This window comes from Catharus ustulatus, chromosome 4 (genome assembly GCF_009819885.2).
Source record: "Catharus ustulatus isolate bCatUst1 chromosome 4, bCatUst1.pri.v2, whole genome shotgun sequence".
In the NCBI taxonomy this organism is placed as follows: Eukaryota; Metazoa; Chordata; class Aves; order Passeriformes; family Turdidae; genus Catharus; species Catharus ustulatus.
The window spans coordinates 11,923,826-11,950,659 of record NC_046224.1 but is presented as its reverse complement, the minus strand read 5'-3'; the positions used below and the strand labels follow the sequence as shown (position 1 = coordinate 11,950,659).

The window sequence follows — 26,834 nt, the reverse complement described above, 5'->3', positions numbered from 1 at the left end:
TGTAGGAAATTAAAAATGCTTTTAGAAATCATAGGAATGATTTCATTCAAAGCTTCAAGTTTTGTTCATCGTATTTCTAATTCTTAAATTTCCAAAATACTTTGGTTATTTAAGGAGAAAGGGCAGCAGTGTATCTAAAACCTTCAGGCTTGAAAAGTCTACTGTCATAGGGAGATACAGCCTCTGCACAAACTTCAAGTTGCTTTAGGCTACTCAAGAACTATGACTTGTACTTGTGAAGTAAGTTATTTATGGCCTCTTCTATTGTATGCTACTCTCTTTCTGATGAGATAAGGTATTTCATCAGATTTATGCTACTACCCTTCTAGTTTGCTGCTAGTAATCAGTAAAAATTACAGCTATCATAAAAATTAACTTAAAACTCCTACTATCTCTTATCCTTTTAGTATCCCCATGAATTAGAGAACCCATTTTGCAACACTAAAGAGGTTCCCCAAAGTTTAAATAAACATGTATTTATTCCTGGGGTCAATCAGCACAAATATTGCAACTAAACTCTCATCTGGAATTATGCATGTACTCTACCACATATAAATAATTCCAGACAGATGTGATGAGAAACCCAAGATGTCTTTAAATCACATGCCAGCTAACATGAGTTAAGAAAGATACATGATGCACTTTTGTAGGAAAATGATTTTTTAGAAAGATTGGGTTTGCGATTTCAGAACATTTTCTTATCCTTTTTTTCACTGCTAAAACTTGTAGTGACTGTATCAACTTTCCATTTGGCAGGGCAACAGATTACCTGTTAAAAAAATAATTTATATTGGCACTGTTTTATAAAAAAATTACTGATTTTGGATGATTTGGTTTTTAAAATGGGAGAAAAGCATGGTATTTAAAAGAGCAGAAAGGAGGAAATAAAGGAGCGGGAAGAACGGGAGTAGGGGACAATGTTCAGCCTTGGTGTCTTGCAGATGTGATTTGGGTGCAAAGATCTCTGAGAAACAGAACTGGTGTAACTGTACAGTCAATGAAAGGATCCTAATGTCATCATACAACCTTTATGGAACATTCAAGGTGCAATATGAGAAGTGGCACACAACTACTGCTCTTCATTTTGTTACAACTGTTCTCACTTCTTACTACAGTTATACCGCACCAGACACATTCCTTCTCCCCTTCTCCTTGAGCTGTATTTGTTTTGTTTGCATAATGTTAATTTAAGGTGAGTACTTAGTCACTGAATACCTGGAAGCTGATGTTCCCAATATGTAGAACTGAGAAATTTCTGAGGAAAAACAACATAAATTATTTACATTTTCTCTCTCAAGACTAACAGATAGTATAGTATTTTCCATTGGTGTTGTTATTTGGAGATATAGTTTGGACATCTGTTTACCTTAGACTTTAATTAAAATTGGGGTTCACATCAATAAATACATTTTAAAAATTATTTTATCCTGGTTTTATTTTTATCCACTTCCTGCCAATGGCAATGCAGTCCCTGCAGCCCGAAGATGCTCAGGACCCAGGCAAATCTCTCTACAAACTGATGGAGAAGAAGCACAAGTGCTGACTGCAACCTTTATTACCCTGCTCTGAAACAGATAAAAGGCCTCATAAAATAACATGAAAAGTCAATACAAAGATGTATAAGCCAAACACTCTTGACAGTGTCCTCAGAGAAACATGTCATTGTCCCCTGTGCATTTTCAGTGGGTAATTAAGAATAGTGAATGCAGCAGTGGAAAAGAAAGCAAAGTCCACAGGCAACCATTTCACCACCACTCCACCCCACGCAGGACATCTCAGGAATTGCTGGTGCTCTGTGTTGTTTTGTCAGCTGTTCTTTCCCCCCTCCATTTAGGCTGTCAGTTATGGGAAGCAGTGACGTCTTTTTCATCTTCTAGGGCTGTTCTGCAAGCAGCACAGCGGGGCCCTCATCTCACATAATTACCTGATTTTACTTGAGATGCCAGTGATTTCACTTTAAGTACACTTTGGAGGTGTGCTCCATGAGATACACAACAACAAGAACATTTTTAAGAGCTCTGCATTGCTCTATTCTGAACCATCAAAGTCTAAGCAATAGCTAACATTGGAAGAAGAAAGTAGTCATTAAAGTTAGGTACTGTTATTTCCAGTGATGCAGACATTCCTTGGCAGTATGGTATGCTTACCACAGGTTATTTTATCCTACAATAGCTCCATATGACATCAAACTGGCAGCTCTTTCACTGACAATGCCTCTTGTAAGATACTTGTGACATGAACAAACTTGTAAGAAAAGTGTCACATGCCATTGGCAAGTCTGTTTCACACATTTCCCTTTGAATTTTCTTGGCTATATACTTTTTAGAAGAAGAAAAAAGTATTTTTCAAAAAAAAAAAAATTGAAAGGCTTCATATTTGCCCAATTATGGATTAGTCAGGTACACCTCACAACCTTACCCTGAGCAGCAGAACTATGCAATTCTGAGTTTGGGCTACCCTCAACCAATACAGAGTAACTTTTTCTTTGGTTCATGTCAAAACCTCATATCAAAACCTAAGTATTTAATGTGGATTTAATTCAGTGTTTACTAACTATTGTGAGCAAATAAAAGGTATTAGAAGAAATACAAACTATGGTAACATCTATCATCAGGAAAGTCTTACTCCCAGAAGTTCATTATTTCTGATTGGTACCCATGAAGTAGAGTATGAATGACTAAAGTTTGCAAATATATTACACTTCTCTGACAGAAAGACCTTGTTTGTTTTGCAGATAGAGATTTCTTCAGGTCAGAAAGTATGAATTCCCGCGCAGCTTCAAATATAAACATATTTTATTGATTTTAGTATTACCAAAATAAAAGCTAATGGCTCTACTTTTACTATATATGATAAATAAAACCAACACCCCGAAAAAAAGAAGTATCACTGCATGTACTCTTTCATCTGGGAAGACGAAAAATATAAGCATGTTGAAAGATATAACATTTCAGCAGTACACAGACTATGTTAGAGCATGTGGGTTAAATTCATATAGAGACCAGATTATACTAAAATACAATAGAACAAAACCATATTTGAAAGGGAGGCTCTTATTTATATTGACTCAAAATTATCTAACTCTAAATAGTCACAGAAGATGAAAAAAAGTCACAGCAGAAGTGATTTATTAAGTGTACATAAATGTCATATTTGCAGTGCAGTGTTAATTATATTCACCTAATACAGAGTACCCATGGCATCAACAGGCAAGCTGAGAAAAAGGAGGGTTTGTTATCATGATTTGGTGTTGTGGGAAACTGCTGCTCATACTTATTCCATTTCTTGTCCCTGGTCACTCACATACAGAATATGGCTCAGTTACAAACCTAATTTCTTTTTCCTATGCTGCTGATAAATGTCTTAAATAAAACATCCTTCATCCAATTTCTGTGCTAATGGTAATTCTGTAATATCTGGTGCTGTAAGGCTGATCCATATACCCAGTCCACTCTATTCTTACTTAATTCTTTTTTTCTAAACTCAAAATCTAGGAAGCTTCCTCATCCTATCTTTTCTAAGAAAGCATGCATGGTCTGCATCCTCCTATGGTGCAGCAGGATAGACTAACTCATCCAAGGCTATATCCCAGAGAATATCTATGAGCTTCTCTCCCAATTAATGGATGACTTTTTACTTTTATGAATCAGCTTCTCCTTGGCTTTTTACAGCGCTGTTTATTCACAATGTTTTCCACTATCATTTCACATTCCATGCCTGGAAAGGAAGCATACATAGATTGTTTTCAACCACAGCTACCCTATTTTGCCATCTCTTAAAGAAATGGAATTTGCAATTGCTTGCTGGGAAGGACATATCAAAGGAGACAGGTCTGACCATGACTGTCACTACCAAAACTGCTTCCCTGTGATGAACTCTCCTCAAATCTTTACTTCTGTGATGACACAAAGTTAGAGCTACATCTCACATTAGTGAAGACTGGAAAGCTGCTTGCCCACATGGCAACTGCAGCTCGCTGAGAGCACTGCCAAGCACAAGACAGAGCATGATGATGGTGTTGTCCACCTATAGCATTCAGAGCCCTACATGTGTTTTGTGGCTATTCTCCATATCCCTAGATTTGGATGGATAGGGTCAGACAGTGCTGACAGCTACCACATTTCACCATGTCTACTTTTCTGTATTGCAGGACAACTACAAGAGTGCTTCTAAATATCTTCAGGAGAAAGTTTAGGATATGGAAAGTGCTAAAATTCTGCACACCAGAAAAAGGAGTAGAAAATGCATGACACCAACTTCAGCTAGGTCTTCTAAAAGTGGATGACGAGGAACTTTTCTTTCCCCCAAAATCGCCTTGTTTACAGCTGCATCTTGAGTGCTGCAAACACAATTGTACATCCTGCCCTGGGATATGTGCATATCATTCCTGTTGGCAATGCAGGGAAAATCAATTTTATAAGGCACTGAGAACTGTGACACTCATGACTCTCTGGGTTACACGGTCATTTTAATTTAATAGAAAGGGGTACTGCATGAGCAAAAATAGAGAAATGTAAGGATCACAAACCCATTCCCAGGGGGTGCAATTTCTGAGGGCAGAATTGATCCATTATTCTCATGTCATGTGATTCTGGCCCATCTATTCTTTGGTGTACGCAGGGACGTATTCTTGTATAACAGACAATTCAAAGTCTTACCTAGAATCATAGAGCCATCAAATATTAAGGGATTGGAAGGGTCCTTAAAGATCATCTAATCCCAACACTCCACACCATGGGTTGGGACACCTCCCACTGGAGTTGGCTGTTTAAAGCCTTTTCCAGCCTGGGTTTAGACACTGTCAGGGTTGAGTCCAAGGACCAGCCCTATCTAGTTTCTAGTAAATACTAGTTCAGCTGTCTAACTCAAGTTCCCTTATCCTGATTTAACAGAGGTATGGATAAGTTCTCTGTTTCCTGGTTACATGGAGTATATTCACTCATGCAATGCAAGTGAAAGATGACTTTGTCTGACCTAGAAGGCTGAGAAACCCCTGGTCATGCCCACTGCACTGCTGGGGCCAGCGCTGCCAGTGTGAACAGAGAGCAAAGGACAGAAAGAACTCAGGGTCAAGGACTCTCTATAAACTTCCTCATAGTTTTACTGACAATTCTGCCTCTGTAACACAGCAAAGATTGTAGACACATTTTTAAAAGGAAAATGTTGCCACTGATTTTTCCTTTTTTTTTCTCTTTGTGTTACAACCTTGTCATTGGAAATTAAGTCTATGCTGCCAGCAGCTGGGTTTCCCTATTTTTCTGTACAAGAATTTGACAAAATTGAGTGCTGCTGTGTTGGCATCTGTTGGAAGATCTGCAATAAGTTCATGGTTAGGTGCACTCATTAAGTGAACTTGTGGGCAGTGGTACAGTCAGTTTAACATCACCACTATATGCTAAGGACAGTGTTAAGACAAAAAACCAGTACTCTTAGACTATGTGCAGAGCTTAAAAACAAAATACTGCCCAGAGCAGAAGATTTTGAATACCAATGTCCTTGAATGGTAAGTTTGTGATTCAAAAATCAGTTAAGTTGTATGAAAATAAGAAACCCTTGAGAACATTTCCCCTCCTAGGCATGAATGCTCAGAACAGAGTAAAATTGTATTGAAAGATTCACCACAATTATGATTTAGATGTTATTTGGTTTGCAAACTATATGATAGCATCCTTTTCATTTGACTATGAAAAATCCTTTAGCTAACCACAAATCATCCTGTCTGCATTTGAGCTTTTGTTTTTTCAATATCCACTTTTAAGAAAGATTACTTTCATAGAATTTTTCAAGAACATTTAGAAGAAAATATACCAATTATGCACTACGGAGGTTTTTTTGTTCTGTTTTTTTTTTTTTTTCTTCTTCCTACCACTACTACTGAAGAGTCCTCCACTCTCCAAGAACATTTGCCAGATTATCTGGCAAATCAACACCTGCCATCTGTAACACAGTATTATGTTTCAAAATGTAGTTTTTACTTAGTCAAATATGCTCACTACATAATACAATAATGACCTAAGAATTTAACCACCTAAAGTTACAAAGAAGATGGAGAATACACAGCAGAAAGAAAATACTGTATTATTTATAGATTCCAATTTGTAGTCTCTGTGGTTGTAGTGTTACATTTTGAATGACAAATTTGCTTCTGTGAGTATTGTATTTTACTTGACACATGAGAACACTTTATTATTGCCTTGAACGAAAACAACTTCAAAAAATACTTATTGTGCCCATATTCCTGGCAGACATGTCTGTCACACGTGTGCAGTTGTTGCGATATTGTTGTATTTTCCTTCTTCTTCAACCAAAACTTGTGGCACTAATGAGCATGGGTTGGGGTTATAAGAAGAATATGCTTAGGGTAACGATGCTCCTAGACACCCTTGGAAGTGGGATTTAGTCTCAAAACTTTTTTGTTTCCAATTCAGCTGTAATGTTTCTCAGGATTTTCAGACAAACCTAATTCATCATAAATCTCACATAAATATAACACTATTTTATTTCCTGCATACAGGTAATAATTTTTAAATGTTTTTCTCCACCTTCCTTTCTGATCAATTACAAATGGAACATTAGAAATTAGGAATTTATATTTATTTTTAGGAGGAGCTTTTCAAAATTCCATTATTTAATATTTATGAAAGAAAAAAACATACAGTAACATTCCCAACAACTCAGCTTTCAAAGAGTATCCACTCATTGCCATTTAAATAGCACAGCCTCTTACTCAGCATACCTTCCTCTGCCTTTAATTCCAGGGTCAAACCTGTAAGTTCAAAAGTGCACCCCTTTTTTCCAAAACCAGGAGATCCATTTTATGTCTACTAAGCAATTATTTTATGAAGGAAGAATAATGGAACTTAATTCCATTTAAAATGATATATTGTCTGTCAACCAAGTAGATCTTTTCTGAAAGGCAAGGCCCTGACAGGTCCACAGCTGGTGTGACTCTGCTTAATTTCATGTCTACTGTCAAAATAGCTGAATATTGTCAATACAACAAAATTTACCTTAGAGGTTTCAGAATATTTTGAAAATTGACTTATTTGGCAACAAACACATATTCAAGACAGTCCAAAATTTCATTGCTATGCCTGTTGCATTCAAACAAAACACAGTTTATACATTTCCTCTGTTACCCTATTGCTTTCTAAATCCAATGGCATTATTACATAATGAATATGTGAAACATGATGCAGATCAAACTCTCTCTTAGACATCCACTGAACCAGTCCAAAAAAACTTTTTTTTCCTCTTTAAATTTGTTCTTTCTTTTACAGAAGAAATAAGATTATTATTATTCTAGAGATGGACTTCATGAAATTCCAACTTTGAAAACACCATGAAAACATCGGCATTGCACAGCCAAATTTCTCAGCAGTAACGTGGAAGACTGGAACCAAGCCACAAATCAATTTACAGGAAGACTGCTTCATTCACAGACCACCACCTCATGCATTGCAAAGGGCCTCAGCAGCACTCACCCAGATAGCCTACTGCCACTAAAAAGCCAGGTTTGTCATCTCCAGCCTACTTACATGGCACTGTGCGGAGGTAGAGGTTGTCTCTTATGATCTGCTGGAGTTCATGGTCCACTGAACCCTTCTGGAACCGTAGGTTGAGGTAGTGACGAAGGTCCTTATCAACAATGCCTCCTGTTAGGGAGAAGACAAATGAAAGTACAATTTAAAATTACATTGCATTGATGGAAGCAATGAATCACTTGTGAAGTCTTTGTGGTTCCTTTTCCTTCATGTTTCTGTCACGGTGGAGATCAGAAGCACACAGAACTTTCTGGTTAAAGCATGTGGTTGGTACAGTATTTTTTACTGTTGGTAATGTAAAGGTTAAAAGCAGTTAATGATAAATAACTGACTAAATCTGTACAGTTCAGAGAAGAGATATAGGATTATAGGTAGAGCTGTCAATTTTCTTTTTGCATAAAACTTGAATATATTGCTATTATACAACTACCTACATAGGTATCCAAATAATAAAGTCTAAGGTATTCTGTTTCCAATGACCTTGTACCAATTTCCCATTTCTTATTAAACCAAAAATCTTGGTTCAAAATCACTCTGCAGTGTTCAGTGTTTTTAGTCCTTGTGTAAGCAGAATAAAATGTGGCTGTTCTTAGCAACCATATAAATGTTATATGTTTTATTTAGTTCTGATAGAATTCACAATTGAAAGAGACACTATCAAAAACAAGAGTTCATATTTTATTTCCATCACCAAAAGTGTCATTACAAAATTTCAGCAAAGCAGTGCAAATGTGGAAAAAAATTGAGTAAAAAACCTTGTATGTGCCACTTTTACTATAACTTCAGGACAAAACAATTTAAAGTACTGTTTAGCCATTGACTGGTGTATCATGCTCCACTATGAAAGGTATATCTATAAATCTAATCCAACATGATTAATAAGCATTTCCCAATATAGTTCCTCCCCAGTTCTTTTAACTTTAAATAGGGATCACATTTATAATTATGGAGAAGTCTATAAATAACTCTATTTCTTTTCTTTCTGAAATTCTGACATAGGAAAAATATAGAAAATCATTACTACATTGAGTTCTGTCATGTATCCCCGAGATGAAAAATTGCAAGTAGATATGTCCCTAACTTGTTGCTTCACACGTGAAACCTTAAAACATTTTTTCAAATGGCATTTGCTATTGAGCCCTCTACCAAAAGTCTTATTGACTTAGACTACATAAAGATTTTCCTGTAAATAGGAACACATAACATCCCCACCTGATTTTTTGAAAGTAACTGCAGAGTACAAATTATTATAAATTAAAATATATTTATTCTTACAGCTATTCCTATTTATCTGCCTATTATAAGTCCATAATGTTATTACTGCTGCTCTTTGTCAGTAACTTCAAAACCTTTTGTTCCAGGTTTATAAAAATCTTGTAAATAATTTCTGTCTTCTTTCACTAAAGGCAAAAAACCCAGCAAACTTTCATAATCAGAAGGGGGAGAAAAGCACCCCAGCTCATAAGATACAAAATACCTGCATGCCTGGTTCCCTGAGGCTGAAAACTTCCACATGGATCTCTGCTCTTCCAGGATCCCCAAGCTCTAATCGATCTATTGCTTTGTACCACTGACCCTGTTCATTGCAATAGTTCAGGTTGCAGACAAGACCATCCTTACTTCTAACTCCATGTGAGATTTCTGAGGAGGCTGTAGAGAAATTCTGAGTCTGCTGTCCTCTGTGATCGGCTGCAGAGAGTAAAGGTCCTGCAGCTCTTGCTCTTCTCACTCTATTATACAGAACATGCCCAGTGATGCAGATGCTTTTTGGCAGCTTGAGAAAATGTCAGCTCGAGAACAACAGCTGTAGCCTGCACACTGACACAAACCCAAATCATTCCACTTCTAACATTAGTAAGTTTTGGTACCTACACAGGTTTCTGACCCTCAAAGTGCATTTTTTATTCACAGGCTCTTATTTCAAACACAACCATTTAGTTAATTTAGTTCAAGATGTGTAATGAATGCACTAAAACTGCCTAAGCACTTCATAAAAAGAGTCACCTGAAATTTCTGGCAAATTGCATATTCCAAACTAGATATAAAAACGTGCATTTACAGGAAGAGATGCCTACAGCCTTGCATTTGTTAATTGCAATTCAAAAGCAAGTTTCTAACAGAAATAGAGAGAAATAAAATCATGGTGCAGAGGAAATAAAACTTAGCAACTCCCAAGCACAATGGAAACAATTTAATTTTTTCTTAATATCTGAGTATATGCAGTCAGATTAACTACAGTCAAGACATCTACAATTGTAAATTTTCTTCTTCAAAAGTCATCCTGCTGTCGGAAATAATTCATGTTTTTCAATTTTTTGGGTATATACTACCTTTCCTTTTTTTAATATTTTTAATATGGTATAACAACTTTTACTCCTGGAATTTGTAAAAAATAAAATAGTTCTAGAGCCCTGAAAAATAGATGCAATGTATTTTTAGTTCATCCTTTCAATTGTCATTCTTCTGCTTTTCTCCCCTAAAAAGTTCTGCAGTTTTACCTGATGTTTTTTAAAAGCATATTGACTCTAGACATACTTTTGTGGTATTTATAGTACCTGAGCTTTGGAGCAGCCTGATCCTTTTAAAATACAATCAGAACAACATCTTGTGTGTGCAGTTATGGGTCCATCAGACTTTTGTAAGACAACTATATTGAATTGCAGACATGTAAACCAGCCTTGATTCAGTAGCAGTGAATTACATTTTGTGTTACAGACTATATAAATCAAGAATAACATGATTAATAAGGACAGAAAATTCTCCCGAAAGGCTGTAAATAAGACACAAACTAGTATAATTTGGTTTGCTTTGGAGGGAAAGAAGAACAGTGACATTGAAAATAAGTTCAGAGAAAAAGAAATGGGGAAAAAGCATTTTTACAGTCAGTAACTACTATTTAATGGTCCTATCCGGTCCTGTTAGACAAGTGACTGACTTGGTTTCTGTAGAATTCAACTTCCATTTATTTTCTCTTTTTATAGTACACTACAAAAATTTCAGAAAAAACTCAGAAAATTACTGAAATGTTGAAGAATTCCTGACACGAACCTCCCCCCCACCCCTTGTTTTCTCTCATTGCCAGGTCGCCCATAGTGGAGGAGTTTGGGAAGGTGCTCAGGGACCACCGGTGCCCATTCCAACATTCCACAAACCCCCAGCACTGCCCTGGGGGTCTCTACACCCTGCTCTCTGCATGTGACAGCAGCAGTGTGTCAGAGGCATTGCAGAGCTCAGGGCTCAGGAACCAAACCCAGAGCCCGTAACTCAGAGGGGTCTTTGGCCGTGCCACAGGAGCAGCCTGACAGCAGCGGGATGGAGCACTCACTGCCTTGCAGCCACACAGTGCTGTTATGGTTTTGTTTTTTTCTTTTTGCTGGCTTGAGGCCTGTGCTCTGTCTCAGTTTCATTTCACTCCAATGAATCCCTTCGCTTTGCTAGCTGACAAACATAGGATGTGAATTAAATACTTCCAGTAATGATCTCTTGCATAATGTATGTGTGGGTTAGGTACAGCTACCAATCATGGCAAACTCATAACCATGACTGAAATTGATTCCAGACATTATAAAGTAAGTCACACTTGGCTGAACTAAAAACCACTGTTTGCATGTTATACTTATGAATTTAATGAGCAAAGTAGAACATTTCTTTCATTTGTCCTTACAAAAATCTAGTAGAAAAGTCCAATCAGAAAAGAATTACAATAAAGAAAACACAGACAAAAGGGTACTGAATAGTTTCTAGCTCATTAGAAGATTCACACTTGAAGATAATTGTAATTTCCAAGAAAATGTCAGGGATAAAGGTCTATGATTTTCTCTAATTCTAAATATTGTAACCTTTTTTTTTGTAATTTCCTATGTGGTAACTCACTGATGCTCCAGCTGGAGACTACACTTGCATTATATTTTCCACAAAGAATATGCAAACATGAACATCCCTCTTGTTCCTGCAATGGTAGCTCTAAATAATCTGTTTTACCTTTAACACATTTTTATTGGTGCAAACTTCAAACACTTCTGAGTATTCACCCATTAGTATTTGCTCATATTTGTATCATAATACTTCATCAAATTGACTTCCCAAAATGTGGTGTGGTAAATTATTTGAATTCTTTTAACAGTAAAATCAATCACATCTCATCTGAGAATAGTTTGCCTTAGATATTTTATTTGCTGGGATTAAAATTTCAAAGATTTCAGTTTCCCTGGCTTCTATAAATACTCCTAGTTAGAAATATCTACATGCAAGAAAGACTTTTAGATCTATAATTGCATCTATACATGATTTGTGTCTGGGGAAACTAAAGGAAATATCTTAATATTGTTACTCTGTGAAAGCAGACAAACTCAAACTTGCAGAATAAACTACCCCCTCTCTTCTACTGCCCTACTTTCATCGGGTTGGCTTGCCCTTTGTTTTTAACAAGTTTCTGCTTCTGATTGTAAACAGAAGCCATATATTTGTCAAAATCAAGTGCCTTGAATGACCCAGCTTTCACCAGCTTGAGCAGGAGTATTCTACTGGAGAGTCTCATCAAAATTATTTATTTCAGGTGGTACCATGGGGTGGGTCCATGGCCATCTGACAACAGCTCCAGTTGCTTCTGCACCTCTTCAGTAGAATAAGTGCAATTTGGTACCTGCTAGATTAATTTTTCCTTTGCTAATCTAATCTTTGGTAATGCAATTGATCTTTTTGTAAGTAGCCTAAATGATGACCTAAATTCTTTAAATCAGCTAAATTAGGAATATCTGATTTATTAGTTCTTTTCTCTACCAATGAGATAAATTCTTTCACCCAAGAAGGTGAGTGCAAGAATATATTTTGTGACTCTTTCTGGGATATATCAAGAAAATTATAGTCATCACAGGTAAAAAGCTGTGTGCATGGTCAAATTGCTCATTTCTGAATGTGTTTTTAAATGCTTCAACAAGAATTCAGAATACCTGAAATTACCCTGTAGAACACATCTTAGTCATTGCAATCATTTTAGTGACACCATGGCCACTTATCTTTAAGCATCTCTAGCATTTTTTTCATTCTGTCATATAAAACCTAATGTGAGGTGACCCATAACTCCCCTCTTTCTGTCCTGTTCTCCAGACCCACACACCTCCAGGCTGATGCACAAAAATCAGCAATGAGCAGCAGTGAGGGATGTGCTCCACACAGCTGTGAGAAAGCCAATGTCAGCCATAGCTCCCTTCTGTCTTACACCCTGAAAGATTTTAAGCATAAACAAAAAATTCCTGCTTTATCCCCAGATTTTCCCCCAGATGATCCTCTCAGAAGAAAAGCACCACAACTCCTTTTTCCCTCCCACAAGTTCAGTGATATTTTATTGTCATGAACTTAAAAAAAAAAAAATCCTTAAGAAAACCTTCATTAAAGAAAAAATAATATGATTATCACTGTTCATATTAGTTCCTTCTATTTGTACTACAAATGATATGTTTTAAACAAATGAAATCTCTTATTTTAGTACTTGATTAATAAAGAACTCAGGCACTTAAAACTTATGTGTCAGTGTAAGATGATTTACTTTAATAGTTTCTTTAACTGGCAACAGTTAACCAGAAAAATCACTTTTATGAGAGAATATGAAATTTCCAAGTGGTATGAAAATTCTTGGTTGGATTGTATAAGGATTCATTATTAAAATACAGCCTGTAGTTAAGCCTATTATTCAAGGGAAATTATTCTCAAACCTATCTAGTGCTCAGATTAGTATAATGATGAGTGTTGGCATTTCACTAGTCATGGTATATATTCAACCAGGGATGTTCTTCAGGTCTCCATGTAAACATCATAACAGTAAAAAAAAAACCAACCCAGAAACTTTAGTAAATTATAAGAAGTATTTACTATACTGCCAGTCATCAGCTGAAGATCACACATGTTATTTTAAAGCCTTTCTATCCCTGGATAAAACTGTGCATCATTGCATTTCTGCCTTTCACCCCCACCTTCAGCCAAGTCTGCCATCTGAGTTATCTACAAAACCTCAAACTTTTGGGGTGAGCTATGAGGTCTGTAGAATGTTTATGATGGAGAACCAAGAGGGAATTGTGCAAGAAAATCCTCAAGGAGAAAATTAATTTCTTTCATATTTGGGGCTACTCCAATAAATTGTATTCATGATCTCTTAATGAAGGTCTAAACAAATTTAAAGGGTTTGGAAAAAATTAGATCTTGGTATTCTTCTATGTGCTATACATAGTGAAAAACATTTTAAGATCTAATTTATTGATGGGCAATGACCTTCTCTTTAATAGCCTGCTATTTTGTAGTCTTTCTCTTTGGGTATGGATTATATTACTAACCTTTCTGCTTATGGAGCTTTTATATTATATCTCATACACATGTATCATATTTATAACACTTGGACTTGTATCCTTAGTTTTATCCTTTGATTTCTTCCTCCTGGCATTTTAAACTCCAGATTTTAAAATACAGGATGGTAGGACTTCCAGGTTAAACTGCATTGGGATGGCACTACATACAGACTGTATAAAAAAACCTGCAATAAATTCTAGACAGTGACTGATTTCCTCCATTATGAAAATTCATATTTGGATGTATGCCTGCACAAAAATGTAATTCCCTAATCTCTACAGATGATACATTCCACCTGCTCTCTTCAGACGAAGTCACAGACTGAGGTTTGCACTCTTTGATCCTCACAGTGGAGAAAGTTTCCACTTGGTTTCTGGGAGCAGAGGAGTCCTCAGTGCTTCAGGACACCCTGGGCTCAGCTCAGCACTGTTACACCTGCCTCTGTTGTACCTTCTGGGGTAGTCTGAGGACCAGATAAACAGGATACCCTGGAGCAGCCACAAATGAGACCAGCACCACGGGGAGGACTGATTCTAGGAACACTGTAAGAGCATATCATTCCCTGGATTTATTTTCTTAGTTTCTGTGGCTAGCCTCAAGCCTCTGTTTGAAATGTGAAGACACAAGTATGCACTGTCCTGGAAGCAAAAATGTGGTTTGTAATGATACAGGCAGGCTGTGTCAGCAGGAGAATCAACAGAGCCAAACACATCTGCATTTTGTACTTTACCTCAGATTGCTGAACCTCAGCTCTTATTACAACACAGACCTCCACTCCTCATGGCTACAGAGACAGTTTCCATTGCAAAGCAGCTCCAGCACCTCCCAAAGGCTGCTAGTAGCATGCAACATGGACTTTCCATTCTCAAAGTCACCCCAAGTCAACCCCAAAAATGCACATTTACCCAGTAAAATAATTTTGTAGTTTTGCTATTTAGAGGTACTTTGTTTTGTTTTCTTCAGTTAATTTACTACTCAGCACAGTTCTAGATGGAAGTTGCTGGAAAATGCCATTATTTTACTGGTTGGTAAAAAAAGGGCCAGCTGTCATTCCTGTAACAGAGAAGACAGTTTGGGGCACTTTGCTTTCAGAACACTCATCTTTTATTGGGTGTTCCAGCTATTAGGCGCATAAATAAAGCAATGTTCAAATAATGTTGCTCCTCTCTATAAAACCTGTCTGGAAATGAACTGCCTTGTACTCCAGTTTTGCAAATTTGCTAAAGCTAATTATGAACCAGCTGTTTGTAGATGCCTCTAGTTTATCAATGATTTGTTTTTTAACTTACACAAAAACTTTAATGACTGCTACTGAGATTTTTAAAAGACTCCTATTGTTCCTACAAGACTTGCTACAAGGCAAATAATTATCTTTACAGATGTTTTTGACAAACATAAATTGTAAGAAATTATACATTTACTTACAAAATGAGAATGTCAAAACCCACACTTGTCCTGTGCAGTCATATAGAAGCCAGCAATGTTTGCACAGATAGGTTTCTTTGTACTTATTTACAGAAGTCTTTGCTAGCAGCCAAATACTACCTGGCATTCAGATGCTCCCACTTGGAGAAATCTCCTTCTATTTGGTCAAAGGGTGTCACAACAGAGCTTGAAATTTGCTAATGCCAATGTTTGTTATGTAACCAAGCTCTGAGATACAGCTCCTAAAGAAAGTTCTAGAAACTGACTTCAAGAAGTCAGTTGGAAAAGGGAAATAATACATGTTATTAGTATTCTTCTGAAGACAAAGCCACTTTGAAAACTGATGGCACATAAAGATGTCGCTCACAGAATAGATTTAACTAGAGATTGACTGTATCATGCTAAAAACATTTGAACAGACTAGCAAGGCTGGTTCTAGATTCAGAAGTACATTTGTATTGTTATTTGAGTTGGATGTATTTCCGGGAAGATGTTATGTATTCTGGAAAAAATCTATATTAGTCAGAAATGTCCCACAGACAAATTTAATTAATGAGGGAAAAAAGGTCATAAATACGTAAGAATTATATTTTTAATCAAAGTGCAAAACAGTTTTTATGTGCATATTCTGAAGAAAAAAAAGCACCCACATGCTGCTTACTGACATGTTCATCAGGAAAAAAAAGAGACAAATTGACCTCTCTGAAAAAAAGCAGCATTAATCTGTAATACACAATAATGGTGATAATGGGGACCTCATTTGTTCTGGCTGCATACAAATTATGCCTCACTGCGTCAGTGTAATTCTCTGTACAATTCTCTGTGCTTTAAGGGTGACTCACCCAGCTCTGAAACCCTGCAAGTTCTCTTGGGGCCAGCTGGTGGATGTCTACAACACCTGGAAGAGCCTGCTCAGGCAATATTCCTCAGGAGCAGCCGCACAAAGCTGACTTGTACCAAAAGCCACCTCTGCTGTCCACACCCAGAGCTCTGCAGTCCCCTCTGAGCTCCATTCTGGGCCAGCTGCCCCTAAACCCTGTGCTTGCAAGTCTACCCATGTAGCTCCCATCTTCATGAAGATTCTGTTAAAAAGTTTATTATTCAAGCAAAAGCAGAACTCATATGTGCAAATTTCTCTTTCTGTGGACAAACATTCTCCTGTCCTTGCTTTGCAATGGATAAAACCAGTTCACTGCAAAAGCAGACAAATTACCCCTCATCTTTAATGGAAAAGATACTGTTCTGTTTAATACTCTTTTTCTATTAATACATCAGTACAACTGTTCATCTACTAGGGACACAAATATTCTTTTTCTCTAATACTCTTCATTTTATCTTTGTGGAAGACAACTGTGATGGAACTTTGAGGTCTGACAGGTATTTAAATAAAATATGAAAGACTGAATTGGAATAGTGGCATAATTTTACCAGACTTGAATTATTTGAAAGGTATTTTACTTAAATCATAGCTGCACAATTTTAATTGCTTGAGATAGAGACTTATTTTCCTTACTTCTGGAAATAATATTGCCATATTAATAGGCTGTGAATTATGTGCTGACACTTTGCAAAAAGAAAAATTAATCTGGGTAAAAGAAATCCAGCAATACACAATTTATGAGGGAAGTAAGCTCACAGAGGTTACCATTGTATGAGTTCTAATAATGGTTTAAAAATATGATTTAGGTATCTAAATCATGGCAGCCCAGTTTTTTTAAAGTCTTCGTAGCATCTCAGTCTGAACTCATAAAGTACCGTGAAAAATCACTACAATACATTACTTTCTTGTATTCTGATAGTCATAAATAACACAACAGCATTTGACAAGTTTCTTGAGTACAAGGTCTGTAAATTGCAAACTCAGGTTTGCAATAGAGAATCTGAATTTTTCAGAAGTCACAAAATTATTGATAATCTCTAAACTGAATTGCATATATGTTATCAAATGTGTTTCCTTTCCTGAATTTTGATTTTCCCGAATCAAGTGTCATGCCATTTATGTCAAGTCAAAACAAGAGTAAAACTCAGAGAAAAATGTGAAGGGGAGATGCTTTGCGGCTATTTTTCAGCAATGGGGAGTTAAGGCAACACAAAACATGCAAATATATCTGGGAAGGTATCCTCCAGTTTTATACACAACACGATACTCAGCACCAGTTAAGTGTCACAGCTCTCTGTATTCCCTCTGTGTGGGGTGTTCCTCTAAGCCTGCAGCCCACAGTGGCACCAACTCACAGCTATCACACAAGTTAACCATGACAGAAAATTTCTCAGCACAGAAAACCAAAACAAGTCATGCTGGAAATTGAGCAAGCAGCACTTCTGTCCCCCAGCAAGTGCAGGTGAATGCCTCAGCATGCTGACATTGCAATTATGTCAAGATGGACTGACAGCATCACCTGTCCTTCATTAAAAACTTTACATGCCTTCTTTCAGTGAACTTCTCCTAAGCCACTCTGACTCCTTCCCTCCTAGGCAGCTCCACACAACTCTGACTCCTTCTCTCCTCTCTGCAAGCTTCTTTGTTCCTTCTACATGACAGGCTAAACCCCAACCCGTCCCTTAGCTGGCCACCCAACCCTGGCTGTCCCTCACAGAGCATCTTCTCACCTTGTCTGTCCCTGGCATGACCACACGTCCCTTCCTCCTCACAGCACAGCCAGCAGCCTCCATCCCAAACTGCAGCAGCCTCTCAGCCCCAAGCTCTAACTCCAACCGGAGCTTTTGGCCAGCTCACCTACTCTTTTATAACATCCAAACCCAGGCACAGATGTTTCCACTCCTTGGTAATCAGTGCAGCTGTAATTCATTGGGAAAGATTGTCTTCTGCACTAAACTTACAAACTATCTTTCCACGTGCTGAGAGGTCACCAGAGCAGTGGATGCACTGTTAGCATTTGTGGGACAACACTGCAGTGGTGGTATGTCCTGCATGCTTAGAAACCTGCATTTCAGTCAAGAAGAGAGGGAAGGCAGTGGAGTGCTTGAGGTCACCTGTAACAAATTCTCCTCTAGTAGTGGAACAGGTCATTATTAGGCTTGAAAACAAATCAAACAAGACATAACTAGAGTAGCAGTGGATGTAGTATTTAGAGATTTACAAGACAAACATACTGTTAATTCCACTGAAAGGGAATTAACTCCCTACTTAGGTGTTAATTAAATATAACAATATTTGTCATAAAAGCACTCAGCTCCAGGTACCAGAACAGTTCACATCAGAGAATTATTGCTCTGGATCACACTCTGGATCATTATGTTTGGTGGTCTCTGACAAACATTTAGTCAAGGCAAAAAAAAAGGAAGCACCAGAGTCTGGATGTTCTGACTGCTGCAATGTCTCAGGGCAGACACCCTCTCTAATTCTGCCTCTGAATCAGTCCCACTGAGGATACAATTCCTACAGTCACTCCTTTTACACATAAGGAAAGGAAAATCTTCCTGCTTGTCTCAGAGATAAAATGACAGGATGAAATGAAAGCAAATAAATAACCACAAAATACAACATAGAGATTTGTAGATGACAAAGCAAATGATTACCATGTACTTACTGCTGACAGAGTTTTCTAAGCAGTGCAACACCGTGCTTCACTTCTGGGCACAGCCAGACTGCATGACCAGTCTCTGGGTCAGACAAAAATAGTAGATCCCCAGCTTGCAAACACAATGTAGTTTCAAATTAGCCTGTTCTCAAAAACCTACAGAAATGGAACTGATCTTTTAAAACAAAAAAACTGACATCTTTTAAATGCCACTCAATAAACACTTCAAAATTCCTGTATGTGTAGCCAATAGAGCAATGTCTTTATGCCATCAAAGGTACCTTTTGTGTAGAATGGTACTTTAGCATGAAAGACAGCACTTGGTCTTGTAGCACTGAACCAGCTGCTCAGTGCATGAAGAGGCTGTTATATTCTGGGACAGTCTCAGTTGGTTAGCTGAGTCCCCTCGTGCTGATTTAATTAGCACTGCTGGAAAATGCAAACGACCAAAAGAGACACTGTGTATTGTGGAAAATTAGATTGTGAAAAATATGTGTGCTTACATAATATGTTTCAACAGAGAAATAAAAAGCTCCTGTTCCCAGGAGCTGTAGGCAGGCAGATGGTGAGTACTCCAGCAAGATCATGCACTCTGCCTGCAGAGACACGATGCCCTCCACCTCTGGGGAAGAGAGTGCTGCTGCACTTCTCTAATACCCCAGCTTGCTGAGCCACAAAACAAAATACAAATTACAGCTGGACTAAAATTGCTCACTCTGCATCCCCAGAAGCAGAAAGGTGTCACATCAGGGGAAAAAAGTGAGATGACAGAGCTGTAGGTTCACTTTGTTACCCTTCAGGCACGTTGTCCCCATGGCTATGATCTGCTGGACTGAAATCAATACAGTCTGTAGTTGTTTTGCACAGAATATATTACATTTTAACAGTTGTTACTTAATTAAAAGAGAAAACTAGAGGGCTAAAATCATGAGACAATAAAGAATTTGGCAAGCCACTGAGGTGTGGATTAATAGTTACACATTTCCAGTTTTATCTGTGCATGCTAAGGTCAATATCAGTCTGCATATGGCACAAAGCCATTAAAAGAGCCTCAAACATGAACATTATCAAGCAGGATGTGCCTGTAATTTCACCTGCCTTTCTTTGTTGAGATTTTGATGCATACCCCATAAAATATTAGATCCATACTTTCCCAATGTCATTTCCTTCATTTAATGCTACAGGCCCAATATACTGTAAGTAAATTTTACACCTTTCTTTACATATAAGAAATGCCAGCAATCAATTTACCTTTTTCTATTTTTAACATGCTTGACAGTATTAAACTAGCAAGCAGAGATAATGGATAGATTTATGGTTTTAAATCAGGAAGCTAGTAAAAATTTTCCGTTTCTCTAAGACTGCAATAAAAAAGGAAATTAAAACAATAAAAGGCTGGATTCTTGTATGCTTGTGCAGCTATGGTTCAGAAAATTTCTGTTCCTCTCCTGTATTCTCTTCTACATACTTGAAGACTGAAAGGAAACAGAATAACTTCAGTACTTGCCTTGAAGTATTTTACCTTTATCCATTTTGAAACACTACCGTGAGGCCTCTTGGACAAATACTTGTGAATTTGGACCTCGTATGCAGAGCAATGCTAGTGTGCAAGTCATCCTAACAAGCTCAAATGCTAATGTCAGAGTAGAGCTGCATTCAGATTTTGGGGTATAAGGTGTCAGAGCACAACAAAACAGAGGGTTACATTAAGGGAGTTTGCAAATGTCTCTTTTGTTTTAGGAAGATGGGCAAAGGATGATGGCACAGGATGAAATAAAGACTTTAAAATGCATATTTAATGCAATAAATAAACCATATCATCCACTGCACATTTGGAAGGAGATTTTTGCTTCAGGAGTCTCTTCAAACTAAAATGTGCTAAGGGTTCAATGTGAGTGCTGAGGTTGCTTCTGAAGGCTCCTTGAGCTGCCAAGTGATGCCCCAAAACTGTAAGTTAGTTTACATGACAGAAGAACTTAAAGATTGCATTGGGCTTGCTCAGTGTGAAGTTCTCAGAAACTGTATGGTAACTGAAAAAATAATGCATCTTGGGGATCAGTATCAATGGACAGCAGGTCCTAGTGGCCCTGCCAGCCATTCTGAGTCCTCAGAGGAAGTGAACCCCACAGGAGCAAGGCTCTTGATGTCCCAAACAAGCAAGTATTGGCTATGTATAAATCTGCCTGAACCTAAAACATCTGTATCTCTATAACTCTGTCTTGCAATAGATATCAGATCTAAAGAAATGCCTCACAAAAATGGAAATATCTATACAGGTCTCTATCAGTATAGCACAAGCCCTAAGGACTTTCAGACTCTGTAATACTGGTGGGAAGAAATATTTTTGTTTGCAGTCAATGAACATTATAAACAAAAAATAATTTAGACCCCCTGCTAATGATCAGATTTCTTTTGCACAAATTACAAGTTGCAATGGTGTCAGAATATCAGTTTAACTCAGATTCAGAACTAGTTTCTACATCAAAATAGTGAACTCCTGAGGGGGAACATCTAGAGCAGGGGAACTCTCTTGTTCTAGCTAAGACACTGAGGGAAGTGAAAATCATGTTCATCCCAGCAAAAAGAAAGAAACCAAAGCATTTCAAAAAGTTATGAATGTGTGATGTTTGCTGAAGCTTAGAGCAGAGCATCCATGGCTGGCTGACTTCAGTTGAAGCTATGATCTCATTCCTGAGGTGAATTCAGAGGTATTCCACAAAGGCATCTGATTTTTAGTGCTTTAATTAAACAAATGGAGGAGAGACATTTCAAAGAAAATTGAGTAGAGCAGTCTGTCCTGTATTGCAGTCTGGAGGCATCTTTTAATCAGCAATAGACCAAAGACATCATGAAAAGGGGATCTGGGTTTTGTTCTTAAGAAACATATAAAAGATGTACTAACTCATCAGTTGTCAAAGAAGAGCTGGCAGATGCCCTTATTCAGAAAGGGAATAATCAGTGTATGAAGATTTCAACTTCTTTTGGTTGCAGGTATTTCAACAACAACAAAGGAATGCCAAACATAAAGGAAAACCAAGAGGAAAGCTAACTTCTGAGGATGCTTCCAGCTCTATAGCATCTCCTAAAAAGTATCAACTGGTCTAAGCCCATGGACTCATGGTGGCCCTCTCAGACCTGGCCACTGTCTGGTTTATCTTCAACCAGAATGAACCGAGCCAACACCTTGTGATACTGATCTGGAGATGAACTCAAGTATAAAATTAATTTCTCACTGCAAATGTTTCTCATCCTAGAAACTCCTTCTTTTCATGCTATACTGTTATGCTATGTGTTTTGGTTTTGCTTCTGTTCTGAAAGCATAATGGTTATCTCTTGCTCTAACAAGTAGCCAAAAAGACGCTCATTACTATTACTACTCTCATCATCATCATCATTATTGTTAATATTAATGCCTGTATTAATCTGTGCTAAAAGTAGAACAATAGAAAATGGAAAAAGGATGCATTTTGGGATAGCAGCCAACTATTACACCTCAAACAAGAAAAAAATGTTACTGAAAAATACTGGATATTAAAAATAATTTATTCAGAGTTTCAGATTCAAACTATCCAGGCTGCCAAAGGCTACTGAAACCATGATTGGGTTAGAAAAATGTCACTGAGCAATATTTATGTCTCTAGACATGGAACCGAGCATGAGGCAGACTTAAGATTACTTCTGTTTTAAGGCAAATTACATTTTCTGAATTTCTGCATCAAAAATGTGGGGAATCCAAAAGCATAACACAGAGAAGTCATATCTGTCATTTGGTGGCTGCCAATTTGGAAAGATCAAAAACCACTGCAAACATGAGCAGAGGAATGCAGCTATATTTTGAAATTACAGATAGTAATGCTTGATGTTCAAGGTCAGAAAAAACCCTTTAGATCCTTTAATACAACCTCTGTGCTACTTCAACCAGTAAAGGGACCATCTCTACTAAGCCTATTAATTCATGTTGCTACAGCTATTTCTAGAAACTTCTACAGGCTTGAAGATGAGAAAAGCTGGAGACCCTTCCCTCTTTCTGTGATTTCATTGTCCTTACTCTTAAAAATGTATGCCTTAAGATTAATTTGAATGTCTCTGACTTCTGTTTCCAGTTCTTGGCTTACAGTACCCCTCTCTCCCTTCAATAATGAAATACCTGTAATTGCTCCATGAAAAAAAGTTTATGTTGCAAATTAAACCACTTTCTTTCTCCTTTGTCCTCTTCCCTTTCCTGTTCTTCTTCTTTTTTCTTTTTTTTCCTGTTAATGTTGAACTGAACAAACTGACAGAAAAAAAATTCTCTGTTTTCATATCTCTTGGATGTTTTCCCCTGCAGCTGATTTCTAATTTGTCTGCATCATATGTAAAGATAAGAGCAGAGCTAGACACAGACCCTCACTGCCTCACCAAGAGCCACAGAGGACCCATGGCTGTACCACCGCTGGACCTGAAGGGAATTTGATGTTCCTTTAGAGGAACCAACTGAAATGAACTCATGAACTCTTCTGAAAAGTCTCTCATTTCTTTACAGTGCCTATAGAACCCTGTGTATTTAAGAGTATTTCAGTATCAGAACAAGAAAGCTTTTAATTGTAATGAAATAGGCTGTCACAGGATACAGAAAAAGAGAGGATTCAACACAAACATTTAAGAGAAATAGGAAAATTACAATACAAGAATAGAAACTATTTTATTAAAACCATCAATCATGGCATTCAATGGCACAGGTGACCAGTAAGAAATGTCCTCTAAGGGCTATTTGAAAAGACAAAGTTATTTAATATGATTTCAAAGTCAGTCGCTAAAATAGGAGGTGGATATTTATATATATTTTTTGTAATTTGGGCCTAGGTGTCTCCAGTATTGCAAGATAAAACTGCATGAGAAAAGCTGGAGTATTTTAAAACAAATAAAAAATGCTTGCAAGAAATTACAAAGTCTTAAACATTATTTTCTTGTACCTTTCTGCTCAAATATCTCTAAAAATTCTAATTTGCATTCACTCCTATAGTTTCCTAATTTTCACCTACTTGCGTAAAGTTTATAGGTGCTAATATCTCTAAATGGTGAAGTGCCTTATGACACAAAGGAAACTCTGGATTTTACAGCACAAAGATGCTGTGGTAGATACACATTTAGTGCTATTACTGAAAAACCATTTTCTTAAGTCTTTGAAATTTAGGAAAATAAGAAACTACAATTTGATGAGAAAAAATATTTTCAACTGTGCTGATTATTGATATTCCCCATCCCTAATTTGCTTAGTTGGTTTTGCTTTTTTCTCTAGTAGATATTTAAAGAAATTTAAAATGAGAGTAAAAAAATATTTCAAGTCTTACTCAATTTCAGCTGTACACAAATGGGAAAGCCAACAGAAAATTATCTCCTTTTTAGTATTAACAATTCTTCTATTATTGCCCATGTTTAATAACAGAGACAGGGTTGATGCTGCAGATGAAAAATATGTGACATTATACAATATTGAGTGATAAACTGTAAACAATTATACCATTAATGAATACCAGGAGATACCTGTGCACAAGGGACAGTTAGCACTATTCAATAGTTAATATGCCATATTAAGTGGCATTTCACTGCTTCTGAAGGCTTAGTTGTCTGACATTAACATTCTTCTTGCACTCCAGAGATCTTTACACCACTCCTTTAGCTAAGCCAAATGTTATTGCAGCTAGGATGCTTGGTCCCCCCTCTCCCCAAAGCACTCTGCTGATGGCTAAATAGCTGCTGCACTTACAAAGGAAAATATGTAATGCTCATGAGCAGGACAAAATAATGAGAAAATTATTCTGATGAACACAAGATGTATTTTGAAATTTCCAAACCCCTTTTGGTGCACCACAGAAGACAGGACACCATTTTGCTTCTACTTAACACGATTTTTCAAATTAAGTACAATTTGATTTTCACATTTATTTTCCTGTACTATAAATAACTCAAAAATTGAAGATATAGCAGACAGTGTCCACAGACCACTGATTATCCAATATGATAATTCTTAGTTTTCTCTCAAATTCTCTCAGTTTACAGCAGCCATGACCTTTCTCTGCTTTTCCTAGATCATGCCCTAAGCTGTGGCACATTTCTATAATGATGGGTATGGCACATCACTCATGCCTTCTCCATAACTAAGGCATTTTTCATAACCAAGCTCTTTTAGGATGAACAAACAGGTGCTCTGATGTCTTCCTGCATCTGGAAGGCTGCTGACCTGCCCAACTAAAGTGTCACTTCTCTGAGCTGATTCCTATGGCAAAACAGGACATGTAAAATTCATTATGCTCTAGCCTTTTTTGTATAGCTGGGTAAGCCTGTCTCGCTTGTAAACACTGTGGTTACAATTTTTCATCACTCAAAGCCTCAAGATGCCTTCCTCCATCCTCCAGAAGTTTCAGTGCAAAATGAATCAATTTTTACCCTGACCTTCATAAACAGGTTGAATCCTTTGCAACTGGTATGTTAATTTTTACTTTCCAAACTAGATACAACACAAAATACTCGTAGCTGCAAATAATTGTCTGCATTTTAAAGACAAGAATTTTGAAAGGTCCTTTCTCCAAGAAATATGAACTATCATTCCTTTAGAAAAAATTTGTAAGAGAGACAGATGTTTTAGGACTTTTTGAGCCTGTTTCTCAACAAGGAATTTTTTGTTTGGTTGGTTTTTTTGTTTCCAGTAGTGGTATGCTTAAGAGAGGAAGTACCAAATTTTGATTTCCAGCTGTTGCATTTAAAAGTCTCAAGAAGGAACTAATTAAAACTAATTAAAAGTGTTAAAATCTTTATTTTAAAAGAATTAAAAGTTTGTGTATAATGGGTATTTTTATTTGGTTACAATTGCCAATTTATTCCAATGTCATATATACATTCAGAAGTTATTTTGGAGGAGACTTTTCTTGGAATAAATCATTCCTTTACAGGATATTTTCATTAAAAGACACAGAGTATCAGTGAAATGTGTAACAAGCTCCTTCTGAAGAGTAGGTTTTCACATATTGTGGTGCTGCAGCTGGCATTAGACTTTGAAAATAATTGTTGAACCAGGGCTCCCTGGAACAGACTCATTACAGACACCAGATCTGCTGCTGTAGTGCATGTCAAGTGCATCAGAGGAGCAAGAGAGGAGCTGAGAAGTGGTGGAACTTCTCTTGCCTCACAGTAATAAAATTGACTTTTCTCTTGAAGAATGAACATCTATCAAGTGAAAAAGTCTATTAAAAGCCCAATAGAGCTCTTTATTCAATATTTAGGCTACCTTAAAAATGTTAGATGCTCCAGAAAGCTGAAGTATAAGGTAAAGTATATACACATTTAAAGTAAAATCTTGTTCTCTTTCCGTGGTTTATTAGATGGTCAAAAAGCTATTTGGATTTTATGTGCCAAAAGTCAATCAGAATAATGCTGTCCTCCTGTTCATAGACTGGAATCAGTTTAAGTGCACACCTCCCAGGCCAATAAATTCCTGCTGGGGTGCTGTCATAGAAGATAATTCTGCAGCCTCTGCCTCTGAAACCACCATTTGAAACCCACTTGTAAAACCAGCATATTTATGAAGTTGCATTCTGGATCAGGTAACTGCTAAATTTTCTGTGTTTGGAAATTCTAATTCTACATACCTACAGAAAATGAGCAAGGTCAAATTTCACAGCTAATCTGCTGCTGTGCTTCACTACTTGCAATTTGCACATGAACATCTTTGCAGAAAAATACCTCAATGGTGTTTTCACATCAGTAGGTTTTAGCCACAGCATGCTACACTTTAACAAAAATCAAATTGTTGCACTGGTAGAGAAGGACTTTTAAAAATGTATTGATAAGCCTTGCAAAGCGCTTGGAATTGCTTCCAAAAGGATTTTTACAATGATTACAGAAAAATAGTCCTTGGTTTTAAAGGAAAAAAAATGCTTAACAAACTCATAGATACAACTGCATGGAAGTAGAGGTATTATGCTGTTAACATTTATTCTCATCAATT

At 37.1% G+C, this 26,834-nt stretch overlaps 1 protein-coding gene across 13 annotated transcripts in view; it reads right to left on the bottom strand.

Annotated features, from left to right (window-relative positions):
* The window catches only part of MAGI2 (membrane associated guanylate kinase, WW and PDZ domain containing 2), a 713,151-nt gene that overhangs the window by 489,749 nt on the left and 196,568 nt on the right, over positions 1-26,834 (bottom strand). For 12 of the 13 annotated variants that reach the window (XM_033057437.2, XM_033057440.2, XM_033057436.2 and 9 more), the window contains exon 2: positions 7,539-7,655. In XM_033057437.2, coding sequence (XP_032913328.1) covers positions 7,539-7,655 — 117 coding nt within the window. Of the gene's footprint in view, positions 1-7,538; positions 7,656-9,164; positions 9,247-26,834 lie in introns of those variants that run through there. The other variant, XM_033057441.1, reaches the window with a different exon arrangement.